Raw genomic sequence first — 27,150 nt, forward strand, 5'->3', positions numbered from 1 at the left:
TTGTTGCAAATGGCAAGATTTCATTCTTTTTTTAAAAAAAGATTATTTATTCATGAGAAACAGAGAGAGGCAGAAACATAGGCAGAGGGAGAGGCAGGCTCCCTGCAGTGAACCTGATATAGGACTCGATCCCAGGACCCCAGGATCACGACCTGAGCCAAAGGCAAGACACTCAACCACTGAGACACCCAGGCATTCCCAAGATTTCATTCTTTTTGATGTCTGAGGAGTATTCCATTATATATATGGAATTATTATATATATGTACATATATATACACACACACACCGTATCTTCTTTATCCATCAGTCTGAGGAGTATTCCATTATATATATGGAATTATATATATGCATTATATATTCACACACAATTATATATAATAATATATAATATATTATATATACATTATATATACACACATATATACACATATATATATATATACACACATACACACACACACACTGTATCTTCTTTATCCATCAGTCAGTGGGCATTTGGCTTCTTTTCACAGTTTGGCTATTGTTGATAATGCTGCTATAAATATCAGGGTGTATGTACTCCTTCAAATGTTTATTTTTCTTTAGAGTGGGGAGAGAGAATGTGAACAGGGAGGGGAGAGGCAGAGGAAGAAAAGAGTGAGAATCAAACAGGCTCCATGTTCAGTCCACAGCCCAGTGAGGGGCTCAGTCTCAAGACTCAGGCTCAAGACTGAGACAAATACCAAGAGTCAGGCGCTTAACTGACTGAGCCACCCAAGTGCCCCCTCGAATGTGTATTTTTGTATCCTGTGGATAAATACCTAGTAGAGCAATTGCTGGATAATAGGGTAATTCTATTTTTAGCTTTTTGAGGAACTTGTTTTCTAGAGTGGCTGTACCGCTTTGCATTCCCACCAACAGTGCAAGAGGGTTCCCCTTTCTCTGCATCCTTGCCAACACCTGTTGTCTCCCGTGTTGTTAATTTTAGACATTCCAACTGGTGTGAGGTGGTATCTCACTGTGGTTTTGATTTGTGTTTCCCTGATGTTGACTGATGTTGAGCATCTTTTCACGTGTCTTTTAGGCATCTGGATATCTTCTTTGGGAAAATGTCTATTCATTTCTTAACTGGGTTTTTTGGGTTTAGGGCATTGAGTTTAATAAGTTCTTTATAGATTTTGGATACTAACCCTTTATCAGGTATGTAATTGCAAATATCTTCTCCCATTCCATAGGCTGCCTTTTAGTTTTGTTGATTGTTTCCTTCACTGTGCAGAAGCTTTTTATCTTGATTAAGCCCCAGTAATTTGCTTTTGCTTTTGTTTCCCTTGCCCCTAGTGACATGTCTAATAAGAAATTACTACAGCTGAGATCAAAGAGGTTGCTGCCTGTGTTCTCTAGAATTTTGATGGTGTCCTGTCTCACATTTAGGTCTTTCATCCATTTTGAGTTTGTTTTTTTATATGGTGTAAGAAAACGGTCCAGTTTCATTCCTCTGCATGTCTCTGTCCAATTTTCCCAGCACCATTTATTGAAGAGACTGTCTTTCTTCCAATGGATAGTCTTTCCTCCTTTATCGAATATTAGTTGACCATAAAGTTCAGGGTCCACTTCTGGGTTCTCTATTCTGTTCCATTGATCTATGTGTTTGTTTTTGTGCCAGTGCCATATTGTCTTGATGACTACAGCTTTGTAATATAGCTTGAAGTCTGGAATCGTGATGCTTTCCTTTTCTTTTTCAGGATTGCTTTGGTTATTTGGGGTCTTTTGTGGTTCCATATAAATTTAAAGATTGTTTGTTCTAGATCTGTGAAAAATGCTAGTGGCATTCTGATAGGGATTGCCTGTTACCAACATTCCAGTACTTCTTCTAGCTCAGCTTCCATATCACAGCATGCCTCTCCATACAGTTCACATCTAAATATAGAAGTGTGAGTACTTGTCACTGTTTTATTACTAGATATTGAGAAAGCTTGGATTATTTTTTGTTTTGGTCTGTTTTTTAAAAAATGAATGAAACAATATCAACAAGAATTACCCAAAAAATGGGGCTTATGATAATTGTCCCTAAATTCTTTATGTATTTTTTTCTACTGTACAGTAAAAACCATTGTCACAAACTGTGTCAGTAAATTGAACTTCCTCCCGAAAGGTCAAAGAAGATGGAAGTTTATGTTGAAGTACGAGAACCATTCAGAGCTATTAAGGATTCGACGATACAATTGCAAGTGCTTCCTTCTAACAGCAGCCTTAAATTTCAGTTCCCTTGGCACTGACGAGCACACACGCAGATGGAGTGTTTGAGTAAATAAAGAACACGGAACGTTTTAGCTGCTCAATGTCAGGCCCTTACTCTAGCTATCTAAGGCATTAGAGACATTAAATGACAGGCACTGCAGTTTTCCATTATAAAATACTGAAATTGGATTGCTTTCCACTTTAAGTAAGAAGTTTGAGTCTTGATGCGATTGAAAAGTGCTTCCAATCCAAAAGCAATAACTTAGTAATTTTAATGGCACTATGCACTCTAAAATTTCTATAGACTTGATAACTTTCTTTTATAAAAAACTAACCCTTATAGTTTCATTGTAAATAACTTTTTAAAAAAAGCATGCTTGATAAGAGCAGGAATTTACTCAGCAATTACTAAATAATTTAGTGTGTGATTCACAGAAGTATTTACTTAATGCCCTGTTTCTATGGGAAATGTGGTTGGAATTTCAAATGAAATGGTTTACAATTTGGTCTTTTTCATTACCTGCAAGGCGTATTCATTTCTTTTCATGTGAACCATTCTAGACATGACAGGTTGTCTGAAAAACCTTAACATTCTACTTTTTTGAGAATTTCAGCTTTTCACATTTCCCACTGTAGATTTTTTTTTCTTTCTGGTTTTTCGATTTATACTTTTAACCTTCAGAACTAAGTGTTAGATGTTTTAAGTTCTGAATATGAACCAATAATGAATGAAAACTGAATAAGTGAATACATGAGTCTCTACTCATTAATATTATATCTTTGACTGATAAGAGTTGTGGTCTGTGTGGTTTTTTGAAGGAATGAGCATATTATGGTAAAATAATAGTAATTAACTTTTATTGCTGAACCATATGATAAGATGATTGGGGTATATGTGTATGTACATGTGCAGCTGGGTTTTTTGGCCTACAAAAAGAAGAAAGAGATCCAGCCAAAACCCAAATCAGAACCTTTGGAAAGCTTCCTTACAATCTGATTTCAGCTAATGTCTACACACTTTAACACATTGTCTAATGCTTAGTGTAAAGACTGGCTGTCAGACTCCTACATGCTATTCTGGGCTCTGTTACTCACTACAAAGTATTTCATTCTTAGATCCCATGGGTCCTGCTGCAGATTTCAGGATTTGCGGCATTAGGAGGGAAAATGTTTTTTTTTAATTAATATTAGCAAGGCAAGTGGAAAAAAATTAATGGGACATAATGCAGTGATAGGAGAAACAGAATTCACGTTGGTATTGGTGAGTCAAAAACAGACAAATTGGAGGGAGTTCCTAGAAGAGCACCCATGATAACTGGAGGATGAGAAGGGCTGACTGATTTCTAAAAGAAGAAGAAACAGTATGTTCCATTATGCTTGAAGAGGGGCCAACAGTGAGGGGTGTGATAAGATCCAATTGGAATGTAAAGGCCAAGAGGAAGAGAGTGGTGCTGGCATGGCATAAGGAAGGATTATCCAGGAATAATGTAATAAAAGCAAGAAAATCCTCAGACAGGTTAAAGTCTAGCAACAGCTTCATGAGAATGATAGATTTTAGATTATACCATTTGACAAAAAGATCTAATCTGTTTTAAGTGTCTTCTAAAACTCTCTAGAAGGTTTAACCCAAAAAGCAGACATCCATGTTCATGTGACTATCATAGCTTCTGCATTAACTTGGGGAGCATATATTGCCATGACCCCTTTATTTTCCCAAACCTGCCCTATAGTAGGATATTGAATCATTCCTTGAGGCCCCCCCCCACTAGATATCTTAGACCAGAAAGAGACCATCAAGCATGTGAACTGGAATCTGAGATCCCACCCACTGCCTTGGCTTTACCACTGTTGATGACTCTTTCCCCCCTGGTGGGGTAGACTCATCCAATGCTGCTGTATAGCAGTCAGGCCCCCACTCAGACCTCAGTGGAACTCCACACTGGGTTTCCAGGTGACATAATTCTTTTAGTTTATACTCCCTTACCCAGCCATGGTTCTCAGAACAAACCTATGGGCTAAAATGTCTAGGACTAAAAGAGCTAATAACATTAGCACCACATGTTGTGCCAAAATGTCTTCCTATATTTGGATTCTCCATTTCTGAAAGGTAATTACAGCTCAAGGGACTTAACCTGTTCTTCTCCATTTACTCAGAGATATCATGCTCTATCCAGACAGATCTTTCTAATTTGTAACCTATGAGAGCATGGGTTAGGGTACTAGTTCCTTCTGTCACAGAAGATTTTGTTTTTTTCCTTTATGCTGTCCATCCCATTCCCTGTAATCACCTCTGCAGAGGCAGTTTCTTTTAAGTCATGCAACATTAGCAACAATAAAATAGGATATATAAATGGTCTTAATAAAGCCAAAGAAAGCTAGTTTCTCTCAACTAAAGTGACAATGACCCACTCCCTGTGACCAATTAGACATTTCTTTTATAGACTCTAAGACTCAGAGAATTGTAGATATATAACAACTTTGCTGATCTTCTAGTTTAGGCTTTTCATTTTACAAATATGGAAGCAGGTCCAGAGAAAGTTAGGCAGTTTATCCAAAATCCACAAAACTGGTCAGTGCTAGAGCTGGATCAAAAGACTTAGATTCCAGGTATACTCCTTCTTCAACTGCACCTCACTTTCGTTTCTCTTTTGACTTTCTTTCATTTCTTGTTTCATTAAAGACTTAATTAAGGCTTTGACAGGATTTTTTTGCCAGTATGTTGACAGGATTTTTTCCAGTATGTTGTGCTTGTCTCTAATTTTATGAATGTCAACAACTGTGGGCTTGCTGGTGAATTCCCTCATTACTCCCCAATATATATACTTTTGAATAGAGTTCTGGCTCATGCTACAAAAAGAGGGAGATACGGGGGGTGGGAGTGAATGGGTGACGGGCACTGGGGGTTATTCTGTATGTTAGTAAATTGAACACAAATAAAAAATAAATTAAAAAAAAAAAGAGGGAAATATAAGCCAAAAAAATACCTTGTTTTTCTAGAAGGTCCCCTTTGGGAAGACTTACTGTTGTGACCTGAGAATGTTAATTTGAAGATATGGGGGAGGGACAGTAACATTATTATAGCCCCAGATGCACAGAATTATGGGAAAGAATGTTGACTTCTATGCAATGTAACGTACTTTTTAAATAATCATTTAATCTTGGGAAAATGGGGAAAAAAGAAAAAATATTTGTCTTCTTACTAGGTAAAAAAAGAATTCAGTAGTAATTAACTAGTCATAAAAACAGAAGCCATGCAAACTCAGTCTTACTCCATGGCTTATGGTCATTGTAACTGAATTGTGACATTTAAAATGCTATTCTTATTGCATAAAAGATGATTCTAGATCATAAAGCTTTCAGATACTTTATTTCATTGGAATACAAAGGACTAAAAGTTATTTTTTGCAGAAATATTTTGTAAATTACATCTTACAAATCATCATTTATAGTAGAGCAAACTTTATACTGTATGGTTAGCAAAGTGATAAATTATTGTTTGTAACGTGCTTGGTGTAACTATAACATAAAGACTAAATCCAGGATTTTTACTTCCAGCCAAGATGGAGGGACAGGGACTAGGTTTACTAAATTTACTTCCACCTGAAGCAACTATAAAAACAAATAAAATATATCTAAAAGCTTTTCAAGATATTGGACATGAGGCAACAAAGGACACTGATCCCTAAAAGAAGGAAAACAATCTGAGCCTAGCTTACTGTTTTGAGAATGTTTCCAGACAATGGCAGGGGAAAGAGAAACCAAAGAAGATCATGGCTGACTCCTGAGTGGAGGAGACAGAGCTAACAATCAAAAGGGACTGTGGTGGCCTTCACAAAGTAGGGTAGCAAAGAAGAGAGAGCTTCATAGAGAGAAAACTCCAGAGATCTGCAGAGGGTTTTCCTTAATTATTCTGCAAAGTACTTAATAGCACATGTGTATGAGAAAAATACCAAAAATGGGGAAAGAACCACCTGAAACAATTAGAAGAAACAGTACTTGGAGCTCACAGAGGTTCAGGAATAATACTCATCCCTATCAGCCAGACTAGAAAACCCATAATTCAAGGGGCATTGAGTAAAATACTCAGAAGAGTCTTGAATTAGTAGTGGAGAATAAGGAGTTCTAGATTAAATGCTGCTGTTCCCACCTAACATCTCAAAAGCTAAACCTGGAGGACTGAACTGTCTCCATATAACTCAGCAGAGTCCTAAGACAAAGCTTAAGAATATTAATAAGAACACACAAATATCAAGCATCCAACAAGGTAAAATTCGAAATGTCTGGCTCCAATAAAAAATTTCCAGGCATACACAGAAGCAGAGATATATGACTCATAATGAAGAGAACTAGCAATCAAAACTAAACCAGAATTGACACAGATGTTAGAATTAACAGAGAGAGATAGCCATTATAACTATATTCCAAGTGTTCAAGAAGTTGGAGCAGTGATTGACTAAGTAGAGTCATGGGAGATGTAAAAAGGACCCAAATTAAAATTTTAGAGATGACAGCCCCAATTTCTGAGATGAAAATTACTGTAAAAGGCATTAATGGCAGATTAGATATTGCAGAAGAAAGGATTAGTGAACTTGAAGACCTATCAATAGAAACTGTCCCAAATGAAACACACAGAGAAAAGAGGCTACCAGAAAGAGAAATGTACAGAGCATTAACAAGCTACAGGACAATTTCAGATAGTCTACATTCAGGTAGTTGAGATAATAATGTCTGACTTGCATCCAAATTTGGTGAAAACTCTAACCACCCATTCAAAAAGTTCAAAAACCTTGAAAAAAACTACACCAAAGTACATCATAATCTAATTGCTCAAAACAAGTGATAAAGAATCTTAAAAGTAGCTGGAAGGAAAAAGGACATTACATATAGAGGAACAGAGATAAGGATAAAGGCGGATTTTTCATTGGAAACCATGCAAATGAAAAGATAGTGCAATGACATTTTTCAAAGTACTGAACAGAAAAAAAAAATGCCTACCTAGAATCTGTACCTCACCTCTGTATCTGCCTTCAAAAAGGAAGGCAACACACTTTTTAAGATAAATAAACACTGAAAGAATTCATCACCAACTATGATGGACTGAATGCTTATGTCCACCCCCAAAAGCCCTAACCCCACTGCAGTAGTATTTGGAGATGGGGCCTTTGGAAAGCAATTAGGTTTAGAGGAAGTCATGAGGATGGAGCCCCTAGGATAAGAAGACAAAGATTAAAGCTCTGCCTCTTCCCTATGCAAAGACATAGTAAGAAGGTAGCTATCCACAAGTCAAGAAGAGAGCCCTCACCAAAGAATCAAATCAGCTGGCACCTTTATCTTGGAATTCCCAACCTGAAGAACTATGAGAAAGAAATACTGTTGTTTAAGTTACCCAGTTTCTACTATTTTGCTATGACAGCCCAGGCTGACTAAGACACCAACATATCCACACTACCAGTCATATTAAAGGAAGTACTTCAGGCTAAAGAAAAGTGTGTGTGTGTGTGTGTGTGTGTGTGTGTGTGTGTGTGTACACACCTTATTCTCTTGCTATTTAAATCTCTGTAAAAGATAATTGTTTAAACAAAAATAATAACAGTGTAGTGTGGGGTTTATAACATTTGCGGAAGTAAAATGCATCACCAAGAAGGGAGAAATGGAAGCATACTATTGTAAGGTTCTTACTCTATCTGAAGTGGTATAATATTACTTGAAGATATATTGTGATAATTTAAAGAAGCATATTATAAACCCTAGGTGACCAATAAAATAACAAAACAACATGCCAATAAAGGGGATAAGCTTGAATTATAAAAAATACTGTTAATACAAAAACAGAGAGTGAGGGGAAAGGGAACAAAGGACAAAGAGAACAAGTTGCAAAATTGTGTATCTGAACCCTGCCAAATCCATAACAACATTAAATGCAAATGATGTAAGTACCAGAATTAAAAGTCAGAGATGATCAGATTGGATTTTTTTTCAGATTGGGTTTTTTTAAAGATTTGCGTATTTATTTTACAGAGAGAAAGTAGGTGTGGTGAGGAGGAGGAGAGGGGGAGAGAGTCTTAAACAGCAGAGCCCAATGCAGGGCTCAGTCTCATGATCTGAGCCAAAAACAAGAGTCTGATGCTTAATTGACTGTGCCACTGAGGCATCCCTTGGATTTTTTTTTTAAAACCAAGACTCAACTATATGCTGCCTACAAGAAATACACTTTAAATATAAAGACACAGATAGGTTAAAAGGATAAGTAGGGGAAAAGATATACTATGCTAACACTGATCAAAAAAAAGCTGAAGTGACTGTATTAATATCAGACAAATTAGATTTTGAAGCAAATAACATTTCCAGGAATTAAAAAGTCATGTTGTGATAGAACAAATATAGCAAGAGAAAATAAAAATTCTAACATGTATGTATCTAATAACAGGATTTCAAACTGCATGGAGCAAAAACTGGTAGATAAATGTACACTTATAATTAGAAATTTCAGCGACTCTTCTCAATACCTTAATAGAACCCATGAACAGAAAATTAGTAAAGAAATAGAAGATTTGAACAACATTTATTATACAATTTGACTTAATTGACATTTACAGAACACTCCAGCCAACAACAGAACACACATTCCTTTCAAGTATCTTGGAATATTTACCAAGATAGACCATATTCTGGGATATAAGACAAGTCTCCAAAAACTAAAAGGATTAAAGTCATTCAAAATTTGTTCTCTGACCACAATGGAATTAAATCAGAAAACAATAACTGAAAGATATCTGGAAACTCCTTCAAATGTTTGGAAACTAACATTTCCAAATGATTTATACTTTAAGGAAGAAAGCAAAAGGGAAATTAGAAAGCATTTTAAAATTAATGAAAATAAAAGTTCATTTCAAAATTTGTGAGATGCTGATAAAGCAGTACTTAGAGTGAAATGTAGAGCATTAAAGCTTTTCTTAGAAAGGATGAAAGATCTCAGATCAATGAACTCAACTTTCACCTTTGGAAACTGGGAAAAGAAGAGCAAATTAATGGTCAATTAATCTTTGACAAAGGAGGCAAAAATATGCAATGGGAAAAAACAATCTCATTCAAATGGTGTTGGGAAAACTGAAAGGCTACATGCAAAAGAATAAAACTGGACCACTTTCTTACACAACACACAAAAATAAACTCAAAATGGATTAAGGACCTAAATGTGAGACCCAAAACTGTTAAAAATCCTAGAAGAGAGCACAGGCAGTAGTTTCTCTGACATCCGCCTTAGCAACATTTTTCTAGATATGTGTCCTGAGGCAAGGGAAACAAAAGCAAAAATAAACTATTGAGATTACATAAAAATAAAAACCTTCTGCACAGCAAAGGAAACAGTCAACAAAGCTAAAAGACAACCTACTGAATGGGAGAAGATATTTCCAAATGACATATCTGATAAAGGTTTAGTATCCAAAATATATAAAGAACTTATAAAGTTCAACCCAAAAACCAGTCTGATTTAAAAATGGGCCAAAGACATGAAGAGACATTTTTCCAAAGACATCCAAATGGCCAATAGACATGAATAGATGCTCAATATCACCAATCATCAGGGAAATGCAAATTAAAACTACAATATGATGTCACATCACACCTGTCAGAACAGCTAAAATCAAAACCACAAGAAACAGCAAATGTTGGCAAGGATGTGGAGAAAAAGGACTCCTCTTGCACTGCTGGTGGAAAGGTAAACTGGGTGCAGCCACTGTGGAAAACATTATGGAGGTTCCTCAAAAATTTAAAAATAGAACTATCATATAATCCAATAATCCCACTACTGGATATTTACCCAAAGAATACGAAAACACTAATTCAAAAGGATATATGTACCCCTGTGTTTATTTCAGCACTATTTACAGTAGCCAAATTATGGAAGCACCCAAATGTCTGTCAAGAGATGAATGGATAAAGATGTGGGGTGGGGGGGTGGGAATGAAATATTACTCTGCCATAAAAAAGAATGAAATCTTGCTATCTGCAATAACATGGGTGGAATCTGAGAGTTTAATGCTAAGTGACATAAGTCAGAGAAAGAAATGCCATATGATTTCACTTATATGTGTAATTTAAGAAACAAAACAAAAGAACAAATAAAAAAAAAAGAGATAAACCAAAAAAAGATGCCTAACTATAGAGAACAAGCTGATGGTTACCAAAGAGAAGGTAGGGGGTGGGGTTGGGGATAATGGATGAAATAGGTGAGGGAGATTAAGAGTACACATCATAATGAGCACTGAGTATACATTATATAGAATTGTTGAATAATTATATTTTACACTTGAAACTAATAAAATACTGCATGTTAACTATACTGGAGTTAAAATTTAAAAAATAATAAAAGGCAAGAAAATTAAAAGAAGAACAAATTAAAACCTAAAGTAAGCAGAAGAAAGGATACAAGAGCAGAAATCAATGTAATAAAAAAGAGAACATTAAGAAAAATCAATTTAACAAAAAGCTAGTCCTTGGGAATGGTGATAAAATTAATAAACCCCTAGCCAAACTGATCAGAAAAAAAAAAAAGATGACACAAATTCCCCATATCAGGAAAGTGAGCTTCAATACAGATTCTACTGATATTAAAAGAAAATTAAGGAAATATTATGTACAACTTGGTGCCAATAAATTTGAGAATTTTTTTAAAAAATTGAATTTGTAGTTAAAACTCCAGGCCAAGGAGACTTCACAGATAAATTCTACCAAATATTTAAGGAAGAAATTATACCAATTCTACAAAATTTCTTCTAGAAAACTGAAGAGGAAGAACTATTTTCCAACTTATTTTGTGAGACCAGCATTACCCTGATTAAAAATATATATACGAAAAGAAAACTACAGACTGATATCCCACATGGGCATAGATGTAAAAATTCTTAGCAAAATGGTAAAAAATTGAATCCAACATTGTGTAACAAGACAAATACATTATGGTCAAATGGAGCTTATTTTAGAGATGCATGATTGATTTAACATTCAAAAATCAATCATTATTCATATTGACATATTTAAAAAGGAAAACTATGTGATTATCAATACATGCAGAAAACACACTTAACAAAAACTCCAGCATCCATTCCTGATTTTTTTTTAAATTCCTAGCAAATAGGAATAGAAAAAAATTTCCTCAACTCAATAGGGGCTTCTATGAAGCACATAGACCCACCATCATAAATAGTAGTGAAAGGATAAAGTGTTCCTCTAAAATCAGAAACAAGGTAAGGATGTTTACTCTTACCACTTACATTCAACATTGCACTAGAGGTTCTAGCCAATGTAGTTAAGGCAAGGAAAAAAAACATTGAAATCATTCAGATTGGAAAGAAAGTAAAATGTCTTCATTCACAGACAACATATATGTTTTATTCTTTGTAGAAAATCTATGTTACGTACCAAAAAAGAAAAGAAAAGGCTGTGAGAACTAATAAGCAAGTTAGGCAAAATTGCAGGATACAAGATCAATAAACAAAAATAATTTATATAACTGTATACTAGTAGTGGTGAAAAACAAGAATTTAAATTGAAAATCAAAACCAGGATGCCTGGGTGGCTCGGCAGTTAAAACATCTGCCTTCAGCTCAGGGCGTGATCCTGGAGTCCCGGGATCAAATCCCACATCAGGTTCCCTGCATGGAGCCTGCTTCTCCCTCTGCCTGTGTCTCTGCCTCTCTCTCTCTCTCTCTCTCTCTCTCTCTCATACACAGATAAATTTAAAAAATCTTTAAAAAATCATTAAGAATATTTATATCTAGGTATAAATCTGAAGACGAGATGTGACTTTGGTTTAGGCAAAGATTTTTTAGATATACTACCAAAAGCATGATCCATAAAAGAAAAAAATTCTCAACTGGTCTTCAGAAGAAGACTTTCCGCTCCTTGAAAAACACTGTTAAGAGAATGAAAAGACAAGCTACAGACTTGGAGAAAATACTTGCAAATCACATATTGAGAAAGGACTTTTATTTAGAGTATATAAAGAATGCTCAAAACTCAATAATAAGGAAACAACAGAGAACGTAAATAGATGGCAAATAAGTACACGAAAGATGCTCAGCTTCTGCAGTCATTAGAGAAAAGCATATTAAAACCACAAAGAGATAACGCGGTATATTTATTAGAATGGCCAAAAGTAGAAAGACTGAGTATAACAAGTGGTGGCAAGAATGTGAAAGAACTGGAACTTTCATACACTGCTTTTGAAATGTGAAATGCTACAACCGCTGTAGAAAACAGGGATAGTCTCTCAAAAAGTTAGACTTACACATGCCAAATGATCCATCCATTCTACCTCTAGGAATTTACACAAGAGAAATGAAAGCGTTTGTTCATACAGATATTTATACACTAATTGATAGCTTTATTTGTAATAGCCCAAAACTGGAAACACCCAAATATCTGCCAGTAGATGAATGGATAAAAAATTGTGCTGTATCCATACAATGGAACAGTACTCAGCAATAAAGGAACAACTGTTTGATGCACACAAAAACATGCATGAATTGGGATCCCTGGGTGGCGCAGCGGTTTGGCGCCTGCCTTTGGCCCAGGGCGCGATCCTGGAGACCCGGGATCAAATCCCACGTCGGGCTCCCGGTGCATGGAGCCTGCTTCTCCCTCTGCCTGTGTCTCTGCCTCTCTCTCTCTCTCTGTGACTATCATAAATAAATAAAAATTTAAAAAAAAAATGCATGAATTGCAAAATAACTATCCTGAGTAAAAGAAGCCAGACATAAAAGAATACAATCTGTATGATTCCATTTACATAAAATATAAAAACTGCAAACTAATTTATACTGTTAAGAAGCAGACGTGTGGTTTCAGGGGGTGGGGCTCAGAGGTGCAAGGGAAAGACTACTAAGGGACATAGATATTTTGATGGTGAAGGATATGTTCCCTGTCTTGATTGTGATGATGGTTTCACCGTTGCATACATACGCCAAAACATATCAGACCACCCACTGTAAATACATACAATTTATTGTGTGTTAAATAAGAATGAAGCAAAAGAAAAGTAAAACTTTATTGGAATTCATACTAGTAGTAGACATTACTGAAAAACTGTTATGTAAATTAATTACAGATACTACTTTTGAAGTATCTACTTATATTATAAGAACTCTTTTGTAAAAGTAATCTTCACTGTGGCTATATATTTTTTTTATGACTCTTCATGTGATATATTTTGTTTCCTTAAAGAGGATATATATCAAGTCTGCTGGGATAATGACAGCACAAGCCCACTTCTTTTCAAGAGCTTTTTGTGAGCAACAATAGCATTATGTTGGTTGTGCTTTGTCTTTAAGTGGTGGAGGGCAATTGCCATAGCTCTCTATATCTACACTTTAGTACACATACAGTTTATTTCACGTGTTCAGTTATGTATTGTGATTAGATATTTATTCTGTTTGGCATCTTAGCCATATGTCAACCTAGGAGCTTATGTGTACTTCATCAAGAGAGCATTACAAATACTTCAAAACTATTCATTTCCCCTTAACACAAAGCTCAAACAGTACTTGAATTGGGACCGTATATATGTGGAAGTTCCTTTTCAGTCAGCTAACAAAATCAAAACTACCAAGTTTTAGAGTACGTATGTGTTTTAAATGTTTTGGGGGTTTTAAGAAGAGACCCAGGTTGTTTCCATGGGGTAAAAGGACATAGTAAGTGGAAAGGATTGAAAGCTAGCCATTGAACATGACTTCCCAGATGCGTTTTCTGAGCTCATTGTGCTGAGCCTGAATATGCTAATGGACAATTCTCCTTTTCGCCTGGCTCATGGCAATAGGACACAGAAACTGTGACATTCTTCTCACTTTCTGCATCTGACCCAGCCTTTCTTTGTTTCAGGGTGTGAACGGCATGTCTGTGGATGAGAAGCCTGACTCCCCCATGTATGTGTATGAGTCCACAGTCCACTGCACCAACATCCTCCTGGGCCTCAATGACCAGCGGAAAAAGGATATTCTCTGTGACGTGACTCTGATCGTGGAAAGGAAGGAGTTCCGGGCCCACCGGGCTGTGCTGGCCGCATGCAGTGAATATTTCTGGCAGGCGCTGGTTGGACAGACGAAAAATGACTTGGTGGTCAGCTTGCCTGAGGAGGTACAGTACTTTGGTTTGTTTGTGTGGTTGCTCATGGAGGTTTATTAACTTGTAGACAGTCGGCTAAATAGGAGCTAAAAGGTGGATCCTGGGCCACATTCCTGCCCAGGGGCTGATGTCCATATCACCAACACTGTTAGGTTCATGGCATAGCCAGTTTCTTTTTGATTCACTTTAAGTCTCGGAGGCATGAATCTTGAGCAGAACATCTTTCTGTAAGGGAACTGAACCTCACCTGTGGCTCACGGCCACTTGTAGTTTCTAGTTCACTTACTCTTCAGGTTTTGAGTAGTACAGCCAAAGTTTGTTATAGTCCTAGATGTGGGATCTGAGTCACTGAGACCGTGGCTATGATTTTTCTCTTTCAAATGGTTGAAAGAACACTTGATTTCCCTTGAGAGTAAAAGAATGAGAGTATTCACAGCACCTTCCTTGCCTGGGGGAAAAGTAAAAGCAATCAGTAATTTTCACAGTTAATATAGTAGGATTCTAAGAAGTGCAAACTTGTTTTTCTCACCATTGTTGAAAATACCCTGCTCATGTTTCTTAATTACTTCAGTGAGTACAGTTATATCTGTACGTTAGGGACACTGGTAGCTGGACCTGTTCTCTTGAGAGTCAGTATTCATTCAGTTGGATGGCCTAAGCTGCAAGAACTTAAAAGATGAGCTTTAAATGACAAAACATTAAAATGGTCACCCTTTGAACTATGTATACAGTTCTTCTATTTCCATCATCTTAGCTCCCTTTCATATACATGGGACCAAGGGTAACACTGAGCAGCCTTACACTTTGTGTTCAGGTCCAGAATCTTTCACTGTGCATCTATACAGTGTATAGATACTAGGATGTCCAGGCTGTGCACTGCACAGTTCCCAGAGGGACAACTCAAATCCATAGTCTATGCGGATGGAGCCCTAGAGTTGTGCAGTGACCCAGAGCAACTGCACAACTTTTCATAGCAACTCTGAAAGAAACCAAAGACCCCATGACCCTGATGTAAGGTGCTAATGAGTACAAGTAGCATTAAATCCCAGGGGTCACAAACCCAAATGCCTCCAGAGGCCTGGCAAATAATATAAATAAATACAGCAGCCTGTGTATAAGATACTAGGAAGTGGTGGGGTAAGCACCTGCTGCACGGAAAGGCATCCAAATCCAACATAAAAAACAAATATGCAAACAAGTCACAGGGGTCAGAAAGGTTCACCAGATCCAGTCCCTTATTAAACGACATCTGCTGTTAACCCTGCAGAGCAAGAGAGTGGCCAGCTTAGTGAAGACTGCATAAGCAATCAATGTTTTCTCATTAATATTCTCTTTTATGTACCCACATAAAGGGCTCCAGTACCACTCCTCACATCTCTAGGAATTAGATTACTAGAAAGATCACAATACCAGAGGCAAAAGGACAAATTGGTTGTAGATAATGTAATTGGGGCTGGTGTAGGGAGGGAAACTTACGTAACAAGTACTATCGAAAGGCCAAGGAGGATCCCTGGGTGGCGCAGCGGTTTGGCGCCTGCCTTTGGCCCAGGGCACGATCCTGGAGACCCGGGATCGAATCCCACGTCAGGCTCCCAGTGCATGGAGCCTGCTTCTCCCTCTGCCTGTGTCTCTGCCTCTCTCTCTCTCTCTCTATGACTATCATTAAAAAAAAAAAAAAGGGCCAAGGAATGGCAGCTATGATGTGATTCTGAGCTGGATTTTCCTCATCTACATCAGTGGGTGAATATTTAACCCATCGTTAGATGAGATGATAAACATAGAAATTCTCAGCATGATCTCTATCCCATAGTAGGCATTCATCAAAGATAAGACCCTTTCTTCTCTGGATGGGCAGCAAGAATAACTTTGTAATTTACTCCAACTCTGGAATTCCCTAGAAATATTTGGAAAACTTCCAATTATCCAGAATGGTCTTGGGGAGAGGCTGGATTTTATAGTTTATTTATTATCTATATCTGTTTGAGAGCTATTTCATTTATAAGTTTTTTACCAATTTTCAAAAGAAAAGGTTATATTAAAATGTATTTACAAGTGAAAATCATATGTTATGTAATTTAGTCTCTCTTCAGTGACTTCTGGCCCCATCTCAAAACTTTGTGGACTATGTGCCCTGGCCTGCCCCTAGTTAGCTTTGGGATCCTGATTTAGTCATTTTACCCACCCCCAATCTAAGCCCCAGTTTCTACCCCTAGAAACACCTAAAACTCTGAAATCCTTGAATTATTTATCATAATACAATACCAAGGCAGTAAAATTTAAAGAAAACCAGGATATAAATGCATATGGCATAACTGAAAGTTTCTTTAGATCAAATCCCTAAAAATCACTTATTTCCTTGACATTACCGACTCTATTTTTTTTTTTTTTTAAGATTTACTTATTTGAGAGAGAGAAAGAGTGTGGATAAAGGGGCAGAGGGAAAGAATCTCAAGCAGACTCCCTGCTGAGCCCAGAGCCCAACCCAGGGGCTTGATTTCAAGAAGCTGAGATCATGACCTGAGCTGAAATCAAAAGTCTGATGCTCGGGATCCCTGGGTGGCGCAGCGGTTTAGCGCCTGCCTTTGGCCCAGGGCGCGATCCTGGAGACCCGGGATCGAGTCCCACGTCGGGCTCCCGGTGCATGGAGCCTGCTTCTCTCTCTGCCTCTCTCTCTCTCTCTCTCTCTCTCTGTGTGTGACTATCATAAATAAATTTAAAAAAAAATAAAAAAAAAGTCTGATGCTCGACTGACTGAGCCACCCAGGCGCCCCGGCATTAGGAACTCTTTAAAGCAAGAGGCACATTGTATAGACGTCACACAAAAATTTGCTATTTGGCTTTTTTGATTGTGTTCCAACTAAGTGGGAATTTGCTAGGTGTTGATTTTCTTTCTTCCTAGTCATGTAAAATGATTGCTGTTTCTTCATTATCTACATTTCCAAACCATTAAAACCTGAAGCCTTCAGATACAATTATATTTTTTCCTTCCTATAAAACATGAACTCATATTGTCAGTAACCCAGCTTGTAGGTATCTTGCTGATGTGGCATGCAAGCCAGCCACAGTGGTACTTTCCTTTGTGGTCTGTAATTGTTTCTGAGGCCTCCTTCCAAGACCCCACTCCCTCTGCTCAGAGCACCCTCCTGTGGCCCCAAGTGCTAAGCATTGTTTTTGTCTCCTTGTGTGTGCACTGAAATGTCCTTGCAGGTCTACAGTCATTGTCCCACTTAGCTCAGTGAATGACTTTAGAATTTGAATTAAGTCGTATATAAGCAAACATCCCAAACATTACCTTGGAAAGTAGCTGCTTAAAACTAATCGGCATTTGGTTTATATGATGTAAGAAAAAAAACATTTGATTAGCTCCTTAGAAATTTTTGAACCTCATCATTATCCTGTCACCAAGTTCAAATTATCTTCTGGTTTGTCCCAGCCTTGTTCACACTTGGCCCACTTCTACACCTCTAGCTAGCCAGCCTCTGTGCTCCTCAGGGGACCCTCATGGCTGAGTCCAAAAACTCTTTCTTGGACTGTGAAACTTCCAGATACATACTGGTGCCGCTCCCACTCCCTAAGTTGATTAGTTTAGGCCAAACCCAGCTCTGGTATCTAGTTATCCAATTGTGCAGTTCTATCCCAAAATCCTGACTTCTATGGGCAATGCTATAACTGGCAAATTAGAGCCACTACAGTGCCCACTATAACCTCTAAACTAAAAGGGAAAGAAACAAATATAGAGGCCTCCTTCTGGAAGTCAAGGAGTAATTGAAATGTCTTGCTCTTTTTTTTTTTTTTATCTTTTTTAGTTTTTTTTTTCTAAAATAGAATGACAGTCCCTAGAGTTTATATAACTTGAGTGTTGGCTCCCTATTGAAAAACACACCCAAGAATGTGTATCAGCAAAAAGCAAGACATAAGGCATTGTAACTTAGTACTTTAGTTAAATAATAAAACAGATCATTTAATTTATAATTAGTAAGTGTATTTTGTGCTAAGAGATGAAGAGAAAGTGTTCGATGTGCCAAGCATTGCAAGGCCGTTACTCCACTGCTCATTAGTATTAAAGTTGGCTCAACAAACACCTCCTTAGCTGTAGTCATGGAGACCATTTTGGGCTAGATGCCAACCATGCTGGAAGTGGCATCACAATCCTGAAGTTCAGTTCAGTCTTACGGTGTGTTGAGTACAGAGGGCAGGAATGGGGTGTGCTTCCTTAGAAGTTATGGAGCCCACAGTGGGTTTGCCTATTAGCCCCATCCTTATGGGGCTGCTTGGCTCCCTCCCAGAATGCCAGAGGAAGAGCAGCTGTTAAGAGGTTATTGCCAAGGTCTATTATCAAAAAGTCAAAAGATAACAAGTATTGGCGAGGGTGTGGAGAAAGGGGAACCCTTGTGCACTGTTGGTAGGAATGTAAATCAGTACAGCCACTCTGGAAAATAGGATGGAGGTTCCTCAGACAATTAAAAATAGAACTGCCAGGCGATCCAGCAGTACCACTTTTTGGATATATATCTGAAAGAAATATCACTATCTCGAAGAGGTACCTGCACTCCTGTGTTCATTGCAGCATTATTCACAATAGGCAAGGTGTGAAAACAACTTGTCTATTGACAGATAACTAGATAAAGAAAAGATGCTGTGTGTGTGTGAATATTATTCAGTCTTAAAAAGGAAAGAAATCCTGCTGTTGGCGGCAACATGAGTAAACCTGGAGGACATTATGCTAAGTGCAAGCCAGACATAGAAAGACAAATACTGCAGGATCTCACTCTGTGTGGCATCTAAAAAAAAGCCAAATGATAGTAACAGAGAGTAAATGGTGGTTATTAGAAGCTTCGGGGAGGGTGTGGGGCAAAAGTGGAAATAGGTACAAAGGTACCTATTCAAAAGGTACAAATTTCCAGTTCTAAGATGAGTAAGTTCTGGAAACCTAAGGTACAGCATAGAGACTGTAGTTAATAATAATATATCATTGTATTTCCTAAAAGAATAGATGTCAGTTGTTCTCACCCCAAACACACACACACAAACGCACACACACACAAATGAGAACCATGGGAGGTGTTAGATATGTAAGTTAGTTTGATTGTGGTGATCATTTCACAAAACATCACATTGTAAACCTTAATTATATGTAATTTTTATTTGTGAAAATTAAATAAATATTTTAAGAACAAGGGAGGAAGGGACACCTGGGTGGCTCAGCGGTTAAGCGTCTGCCTTCGGCCCAGGGCGTGATCCTGGAGACCCAGGATCGAGTCCCACGTCAGGCTCCCTGCATGGAGCCTGCTTCTCCCTCTGCCTGTCTCTGCTTCTCTCTCTCTTTCTTTCTCTCTCTCTCTCTCTCTCTCTGTCCCTCATGAATAAATAAATAAAATCTTTAAAAAAATAAAAATAAAAACAAGGGAGGAAAAAATAAGATTATTGCCAAAGCTCTACCACCTTTCTTTGGGTTTACTAACCATGGTCTTTCACCTTCTAGAGAAGGAGAAAGTTTCATGCAGAAAAGAGCTTATTGGGTAGGGGTAAGTATGCCCCTTCAGGTGGACCATATGCTCTCTTAGGTATAAATATATTTCAAGCTTTGGCTCACTTTCTATCTCTGTTTTATGCTTTCTATTTCACTTCTCTCTCTCAACATTTTAGGGCAGATCTCATTTTTTTCAGTGCTAAACAAAAAGGAAAACTGACCCAGAAGGATTCTGAAGCAAAGGCATTTGTTGTTAAGACTTAACCACAGGGTGCAATAAAGAATGTTCTTGTAGTAGTACTGCCAAGCACAGAGACCGATGAGGAAATTATGGAATCTCCTTGACTGAAGGTTTTTAGAGGAGATGAAAGCTGCTAATGTCTCTGGGATGGCTTAGGTCCAGTCTTTTAAAGAAGCAATAAGATAGTCATGATTATCTTTGGACAGTAGTTTTGGTGTGCAATACTACAGAAAGTACTTAATCCTGGCACACAGCTTGCCAACAATGTTCTTAGCCTGAGTGTAACTTTGGGGGAGGTGAGAATTGATGGGAAACAGTAATTGAGTTATTTGGGGAGTGCATGACCAAGATAAAAAGAACGAAACACCCACCCCAGAGCACAGAGCCAACCCTCTGGCCTCACCCCATTCACCACCTAGACAAAACTGACGAAGATTAATAGGCAAAATTGTAGATTTAAGGAGCAGTAGCCTCATTCCCATCATGAGTTGCTGGGAAAACCAGTCTGAACCTTGGCACTAATTTCATATAAGATCTTAACCAAACCAGTCAGCCTCTTTGGGCTTCTGTTTCCTCACTCATTTATTTTCTTTTTTTTTAAAGATTTTATTTATTTATTCATGAGAGACACACACAGAAAGGCAGAGACATAGGCAGAGGGAGAAGCAGACTCCCTGCAGGGAGCCCTGATACGGAACTCGATCCCAGGACCCCAGAATCACGACCTGAGCCAAAGGCAGATGCCCAACCGCTGAGCCACTCAGGAATCCCCTCACTCATTTTTTCATTCATTCAACAAATACAAATTTCTTTCATTCAACAAATCAAGGCCCTGCTATTTGCCAGGGCGCACTGCTCTAGCTATTGGATGAACTTAGGGAACAACTGAGTTTATATTCCACTGAGGGAAAGGGAGGAGAGACAATATAAATACAATATGTACTTAGATGCGATTGAGAATAAAACAGAAGGGGGTTGAGAAATGTCAGGGCTCTGCAATTTTATTTTATTTTTTTAATTAATAAATTTTATTTATTTATTCATGAGAGACACAGAGAGAGAGGCAGAGACACAGGCAGAGGGAGAAGCAGGCTCCATGCAGGGAGCCCGATGTGGGACTCGATCCCAGGACTCCAGAATCACGCCCTGGGCTGAAGGCAGGTGCTAAACCGCTGCTGGGCCACCCAGGGATCCCTGCAGTTTTAAATACAGTGGTCAACATTGATATTGTAATAGTGTGTGGTGACAGATGGCAGCTACACTTGTAAACATAGAATAATGTACAAACTTGTTGACAGTGTTGTACACCTGAAACTAATGTATCATTTTGTGTCAACTATACTCAATAAGGAGATAGGTAGATAGATGGATAGAAAGAAAGGATGGTTAAAAAGGACCTTTTTAAGGGGATAACTTTGAGTAGAGACTTGAAGGAGGTGAGGGAGCCAGACATGCTGACATCTGGGTGGCCTAGGCAGAAGGAATAGCAAGGAAGGCCTCTGAGGCTAAAATGGCCTTGTCATGATGGACACACAGTAACAGAATGAGCCAGTGGTAGGATAGGAGGGGAGGCATGTCAGGTAACAGGGCCAGTCTGTGCACCTTTTATTTATTTTTTTTATTTTATTTTTCTGTGGACCTTTTAAATACATTACTTTTTCTTGGAATGAGCTGAGAGGCCTTTTGGAAAGTTTCACAGATCATTTTGATTGGTATAGGAAAGTAGATTGAAAGAGGGACACCTGGGTGGCTCATTTGGCTGAGCATCTGCCTTCAGCTCAGATCATGATCCCAGGGTCCTGGGATCGAGCCTGCGTTGGCTCCCTGCTCAGCAAGGAGCTTGCTTCTCCCTCTCCCTCTGCCTGCCACTCCCCCTATTTGTTTCCTTTCTCTCCTCTCCTTCCTTCTTTCTCTCTCTCTTTCTCTCTCTGTCTCTCTCTCTTTCTCTCTGTCAGATGAATAAAATCTCTTTTAAGAAGAAAGAGAAGGGCAGCCCGGGTGGCTCAGCGGTTTAGCACTGCCTTTAGCCCAGCCCGGGGCCTGATCCTGGAGACCTGGGATCCAGTCCCATGTCGGGCTCCCTGCATGGAGCCTGCTTCTCTCTCTCTCTCTCTCTCTCTCTCTCTCTCTCTCTGTCTCTCTCTCTCTCTCTCCCTCTCTCTCTCATAAATAAATAAAAATTTATAAAATAAAAAGAAATAAAAAATAGATTGAAAGAGAGGGCAAAGGCAAAAGCAAAGGAAACACTTAAGATGCTAAGGCAGCAGCAACCCAGGCATGATAGAATGGCCTAGATCAGAGTGATAGCAGTAGAGTGATGATCAGTGTCAGATTCTGGTGATATTTTTAAATGAAGCTTACAAGATTTCCTTATATAATGGATATAGGATGGAAGAAGAGAAAGAGAGCAATTAAAGAGAATTCCAAGGTTTAGGGTCTGAGCTATTGGAAGAATGGGGTTGCCATTAACTGGGATTGGTGAAGATGGGGAGAAGTAGGTTTTAAGTGTTAAGAAGGGGATTAGGAGTTCTATTTCATACACATTAAGTCTGAGACGTGTGTTAAAGTAGAGATATCTAGTACACAGTAGGATATGCATGGTTGGAATTCATGAGACAAGTTCAGCCTGGAGATAGAAGTTTTAATACCGCAGTATTGGGGATATTAAAAGCCATGAGACAAAATACCATCACCAAGGGAGTAAGTGTAGATAGGAAGAGGAAAAAAGAGGCCCTAGGTTCGGATCTTGGGGCTTTTTAGAATTAAGAAGTCAGAGAGATAAAGAAGAGTCAATGGGGGTAGACCAAGAAGAAAAAGCCATTGAGATAGAGGGAAAAGCAGGAATATATAGTGTACTGGAAGCCAGGTAAAGAAAGCATTTCAAGGAAGACAGAGTAATCAACTGTGTCAAATGATGCCAATAGACCGCTAAGATGAAGTTTGGAAGCCATTTGTGATTTCATTGAGCACTTTTAGGGGATCAGTGAGATCAAAAACCAATGTGACTGTGTTCTAAAGAGAATGAAAAGAAAATGTGAAAACGCTAAGGTAGTCTACATTTTTTAGGCTAGATTTCTAATTAAAGGAAGTAGAAAAATGGGCCAGCAGCTGGAGGGAAATAGTGTTAAAAGTTTAATTTGCTTTTTTTAAGTGGGAAGAAATTCCAGCATGTTTGCTCTCTGTGGTAAAGATGATCAGTATCCACCCACATCCAGTTTTCCTCTCTTCTCTGGACACAAAGGAAGACCAAATTTACAGTCAAGCATACTATGTAACTAGCTATAGCCAAAGAAATACGAGTGGAAGTCGTGGGTCACTTCTGGTCTGAAACAGTTAAAAGTAGGGATGAGTTCTTCATGTTTATTCCCATTTAACTGGTGTCAAAGAACTCCAAGTATTCTGAGATGTTGGAACTGTAGCCCAGCTCCCTGAGTCACTGCTGGAGAAGAGCCATGGGAGTCAAATCAGACTCTGACATGAATGGGAAATAAACCTTTATGTTAAGCCATTAAGAGTTGGTGTTTGTTTCCTCAGCACAGCCTAGCCCATCCTAAGACTTGGGCTGATGGGAATGTTGCCAAAGAGAGAGAAAACTTGATAATAAAGGATACGGAAGACCAATTGCTAAACAAATGCTCTTAGGTACTTGAAAGAGGATGGGATCTACTGAGCAAGTGGGCAGACTCGACTTAACACATCCTTATATGAAAATGATGTTTGAGGTCTGACCCTGTACCGTAAGTTCATAGCCCTTGAACTTTGTAGGTTCCTACCACAGAGAGAGAATAAATCCTACTGGTCAGAAAGAGAGGAGAGATGTTTGGATTAGGGAAAGGCCACAGAGATGGGAAGCAAACCAGTCAGGAAAGGAAAGAACCATAGGATTTCACAAGAGGAGCGAGCTTCCTTCTCCTACTCATCTTTGTGAATTCTTCCTGCCTTCAGAAATGGTCTTACAGGGGGCAGCTGAGTGGCTCAGTCAATTGAGCATCTGCCTTTGGCTCAGGTCATGATCCCAGGGGCCTGGGATGGAGCCCCACATCAGACTCCCTGCTCAGCAGGAAGCCTGCTTCTCCCTCTGCCTCTCCCCCTGCCGTGCGCTCTCTTTCTCTATCTCTCTTTCTCTCTCAAACAAATGAATAAAATACTAAAAAAAAAAAAAATGGTCTTACAAGAGTTTGCAGGAGATGACAGTTAAAGAGCTGTAGTAGAACCACTGGGCTGTTTGATAACCTGGAATACAAGCGAGTCATAGAAGATTTAGATTATTGCTCTCTCACCATTTCCAAAGATTTTAGGATTTTGAAAAATGTATTTGCATTTAATGACCTCAATATCAGTGTGAATTTGTAGGGAGTAGCAATACTGGTTACTGGCTTGACTTGCAGGGCTGCCATTCGGATTAATGAAATGTGATCTGTTAGACTTCTTGGAAGGATGGTGCTATTATAAACAGGAGGTGTTATTATTCCCATAAAAGGAAAGCATAGTCTTCTCTGATGAAATGGCTCTTACCTCAGAATCCTCATTAAAAGCTGTGGTGCAATTTTCCAGGTTGCATTAGTGAGACTTGGCAGCAGATGAAAAAAAAGCAAATAAATAATAAGTCAAAATATTCCAGGTAACTACTTGCTGGCAAGTAAGAAGTTTTCAAGTCCTAGAATCATGCTGATAATTTTGAAATGCCTAAAGGCAGAACTTATTTATAGTAACATAAAGGTGACTTCCAGCCCTGAAATCTGGGCCTCAGTCTCAAATGGGGGTGTAATAAAGCAAAGCCAAGGAAAGAAGAGCTAATACTATTGTGATTCCACCTCCAAAGGCTGCTCAATGGTGCTGATACAGAGGGAGGGAAATCTGGTGTGAAAATAGCCACAGCAATAGCTAATTTTAAAACTGAAATGCATAAGCTGTTTCCAAACCTCTTACATTTTTTTAAATCCTGAGGCCAGTAAGTCCTATTTAAAGAAACTTAGCAGAAATGCGCTCCTATTTTGGCATAGTAGAAGGAGTTGAGTTGACAAAAACTAAGACATATCTAAAAATTATTTTTAAGTGACCTGATTTCAAAGCCAGTTTAAGGATTCTTTTCACTATATCTATTTATCCCTAGATCATATGAGATGACCTCAGTAGTTAACATTTTTAAATGGATTTAAACAAAGCCTTTGACAGCAAAGTTGTTTGCATTACATTTTATAAAATTAGTTACTGCCTCATCTGTTCATTTTAAACCTCTTCCGTATAAAGAAATTAAATGTCCCTTACATTTCTTCCTTTCTCCTATTATGGAGTCTCTTAGCTATTTCAATTAAAATTAATAATAGCTTTAAAGACAAAGTTCAGAGCTGTAAAGTTCGTCACTTGGTTAGTAATCATAACTATTATTTTGTCATATTTAATCATAGAACCTGGGCCTTTAACAGGGTACTTAATTAAACTTTTAATTCATGATAAGAAGTTAAATAGCACTGGGGAGAGTTTTTAAAAAATTATTTCCACTTCCCATCCAGATTACAAAAAAAAAAAAAAAAAGTGTGCTAGAGAAACATAATGGCCGTCAGCCAAGGGTATTGTAGGTCATGCCAACATGAACTGGCAGCAAGCCATTGTCCAATTAGCATGGCTTCATCGTTGCAGAGTAATCACTCTCAAGTAGATGGTTGAGTCACTCATGATGTAGTGGTACTTCACTTGAGCCAGTTCTTCTTAGAATAGGTTTCTTGTTCACTGTTATTACCTGCCCTGCTTTGCCAATAAAAGCACAGGACCATTTAGGCTGAAAGCCGAACGGAAGAGAAACATCGATTATGTATCTTGTTTCTCTTTGCTTCCTGAAAACTGAGATTGCAATTAAACAGTGAAATCATGGTGTGTTTTTTAAATGAGTTACAAGAAAATACAGTTTCCACACCAAAATACTCAGAGTTGGAATCCAAGAGTCAGTTTTTATTCTGTCTTTTCTTTGGCAGCTTTAACACTTGGCACAAATTTAAGGATATCAGTAAAGTTACCTAATAATCTTAATGGATTCACATTCCATTCAAAAACTTGGAATGTCACCAAACTGCTTCAGGCTTCAGCTCTATTGTTGGGGTGTCCATGACATTTCTGTTGGGTGTACAGTTATACAAGCAGACAGCTTTTGAAAGAGACCCTTCTTATGGTGAGAACACCTGGATTCTTGGTTGGACAAGCTATAAACCAGGAAATTGATTCAGGAATTTCTTAATAAAATGGATCATATCCAGACATTGGAGTGGTGTGTGGTTGTCAGTAGAAAAGGCTGCTCTTAGAAGCACAAAGAAAGTAAAATAAAATTGTTGGCAGTAATCAGTTAAATACCTTATGTTTCTATTCTTGTTTATTTTGGTTTTTAACCAACTCACAGGCTAGATCAAAGGTTGCGTTGTTTTTGCTTTCAAGAGTGGAGCAATTAAATAATGGCACTTTTGGTTTCCTGATATCTCAGAAGTGTTCTTTTTCCTATTAACTTGGTGCATATAGTAAAAATTTATCACTTTGCCATAGACTCCTAAAATATGTTGACAGTCTCTCTACCCGACATTGGCACCAACTCCAAGCTAGCTGATGATTCAGTGAGCTTTACCGTCTGAGATGGACTTCTATGTGCAGCCTGGCAAAGACTGTGTGTGAAAAAGTTAATGCATTCAGCACCCTGGGTGGGATGGAGCCAGGCCTCCAATGTGAGCACATTTTTTGACTGACTGGCAGCAAAAAGAAATACCGGCAGCTGTTTCCAAGCAAGCCAAAAAGTTGGCCCAGGGGTAAAAAAAAAAAAAAAAAAAAAAAAAACCTGGGATTTAGCCAACAAAAGATTCCTGTGTTTAGAAGAAAATCAAAAGAAGGCTACAGAAGGTCACAATTACAGCTGAAGGAGCGACTATCTCATTTTGTCTTTTGCTCTACAAAGGAATGTATTAAATATCCTAGAGACTCATTTTTTTCTGATTCTTTACTTCTCTGAGTCTTCATTTTTGCTGTTGCTTTCTTTTTTAATTCTTTATTTTCAAAAGCTGCTGACAGATTCTTCTTCCTAAAGACAATATAGAGATGATACCATTCGTGAAGGTGGT

At 38.2% G+C, this 27,150-nt stretch overlaps 1 protein-coding gene across 6 annotated transcripts in view; it reads left to right on the forward strand.

Moving 5' to 3' along the window:
• The window catches only part of BACH2 (BTB domain and CNC homolog 2), a 359,456-nt gene that overhangs the window by 266,138 nt on the left and 66,168 nt on the right, over positions 1 to 27,150 (forward strand). For all 6 annotated transcript variants that reach the window (XM_072832052.1, XM_072832049.1, XM_072832054.1 and 3 more), the window contains one exon: positions 14,100 to 14,354. In XM_072832052.1, coding sequence (XP_072688153.1) covers positions 14,112 to 14,354 — 243 coding nt within the window. In that variant the 5' untranslated portion in view covers positions 14,100 to 14,111. The remainder of the gene's footprint in view (positions 1 to 14,099; positions 14,355 to 27,150) is intronic.

Source organism: Canis lupus, chromosome 7 (assembly GCF_048164855.1).
Source record: "Canis lupus baileyi chromosome 7, mCanLup2.hap1, whole genome shotgun sequence".
Classification (NCBI taxonomy): Eukaryota; Metazoa; Chordata; class Mammalia; order Carnivora; family Canidae; genus Canis; species Canis lupus.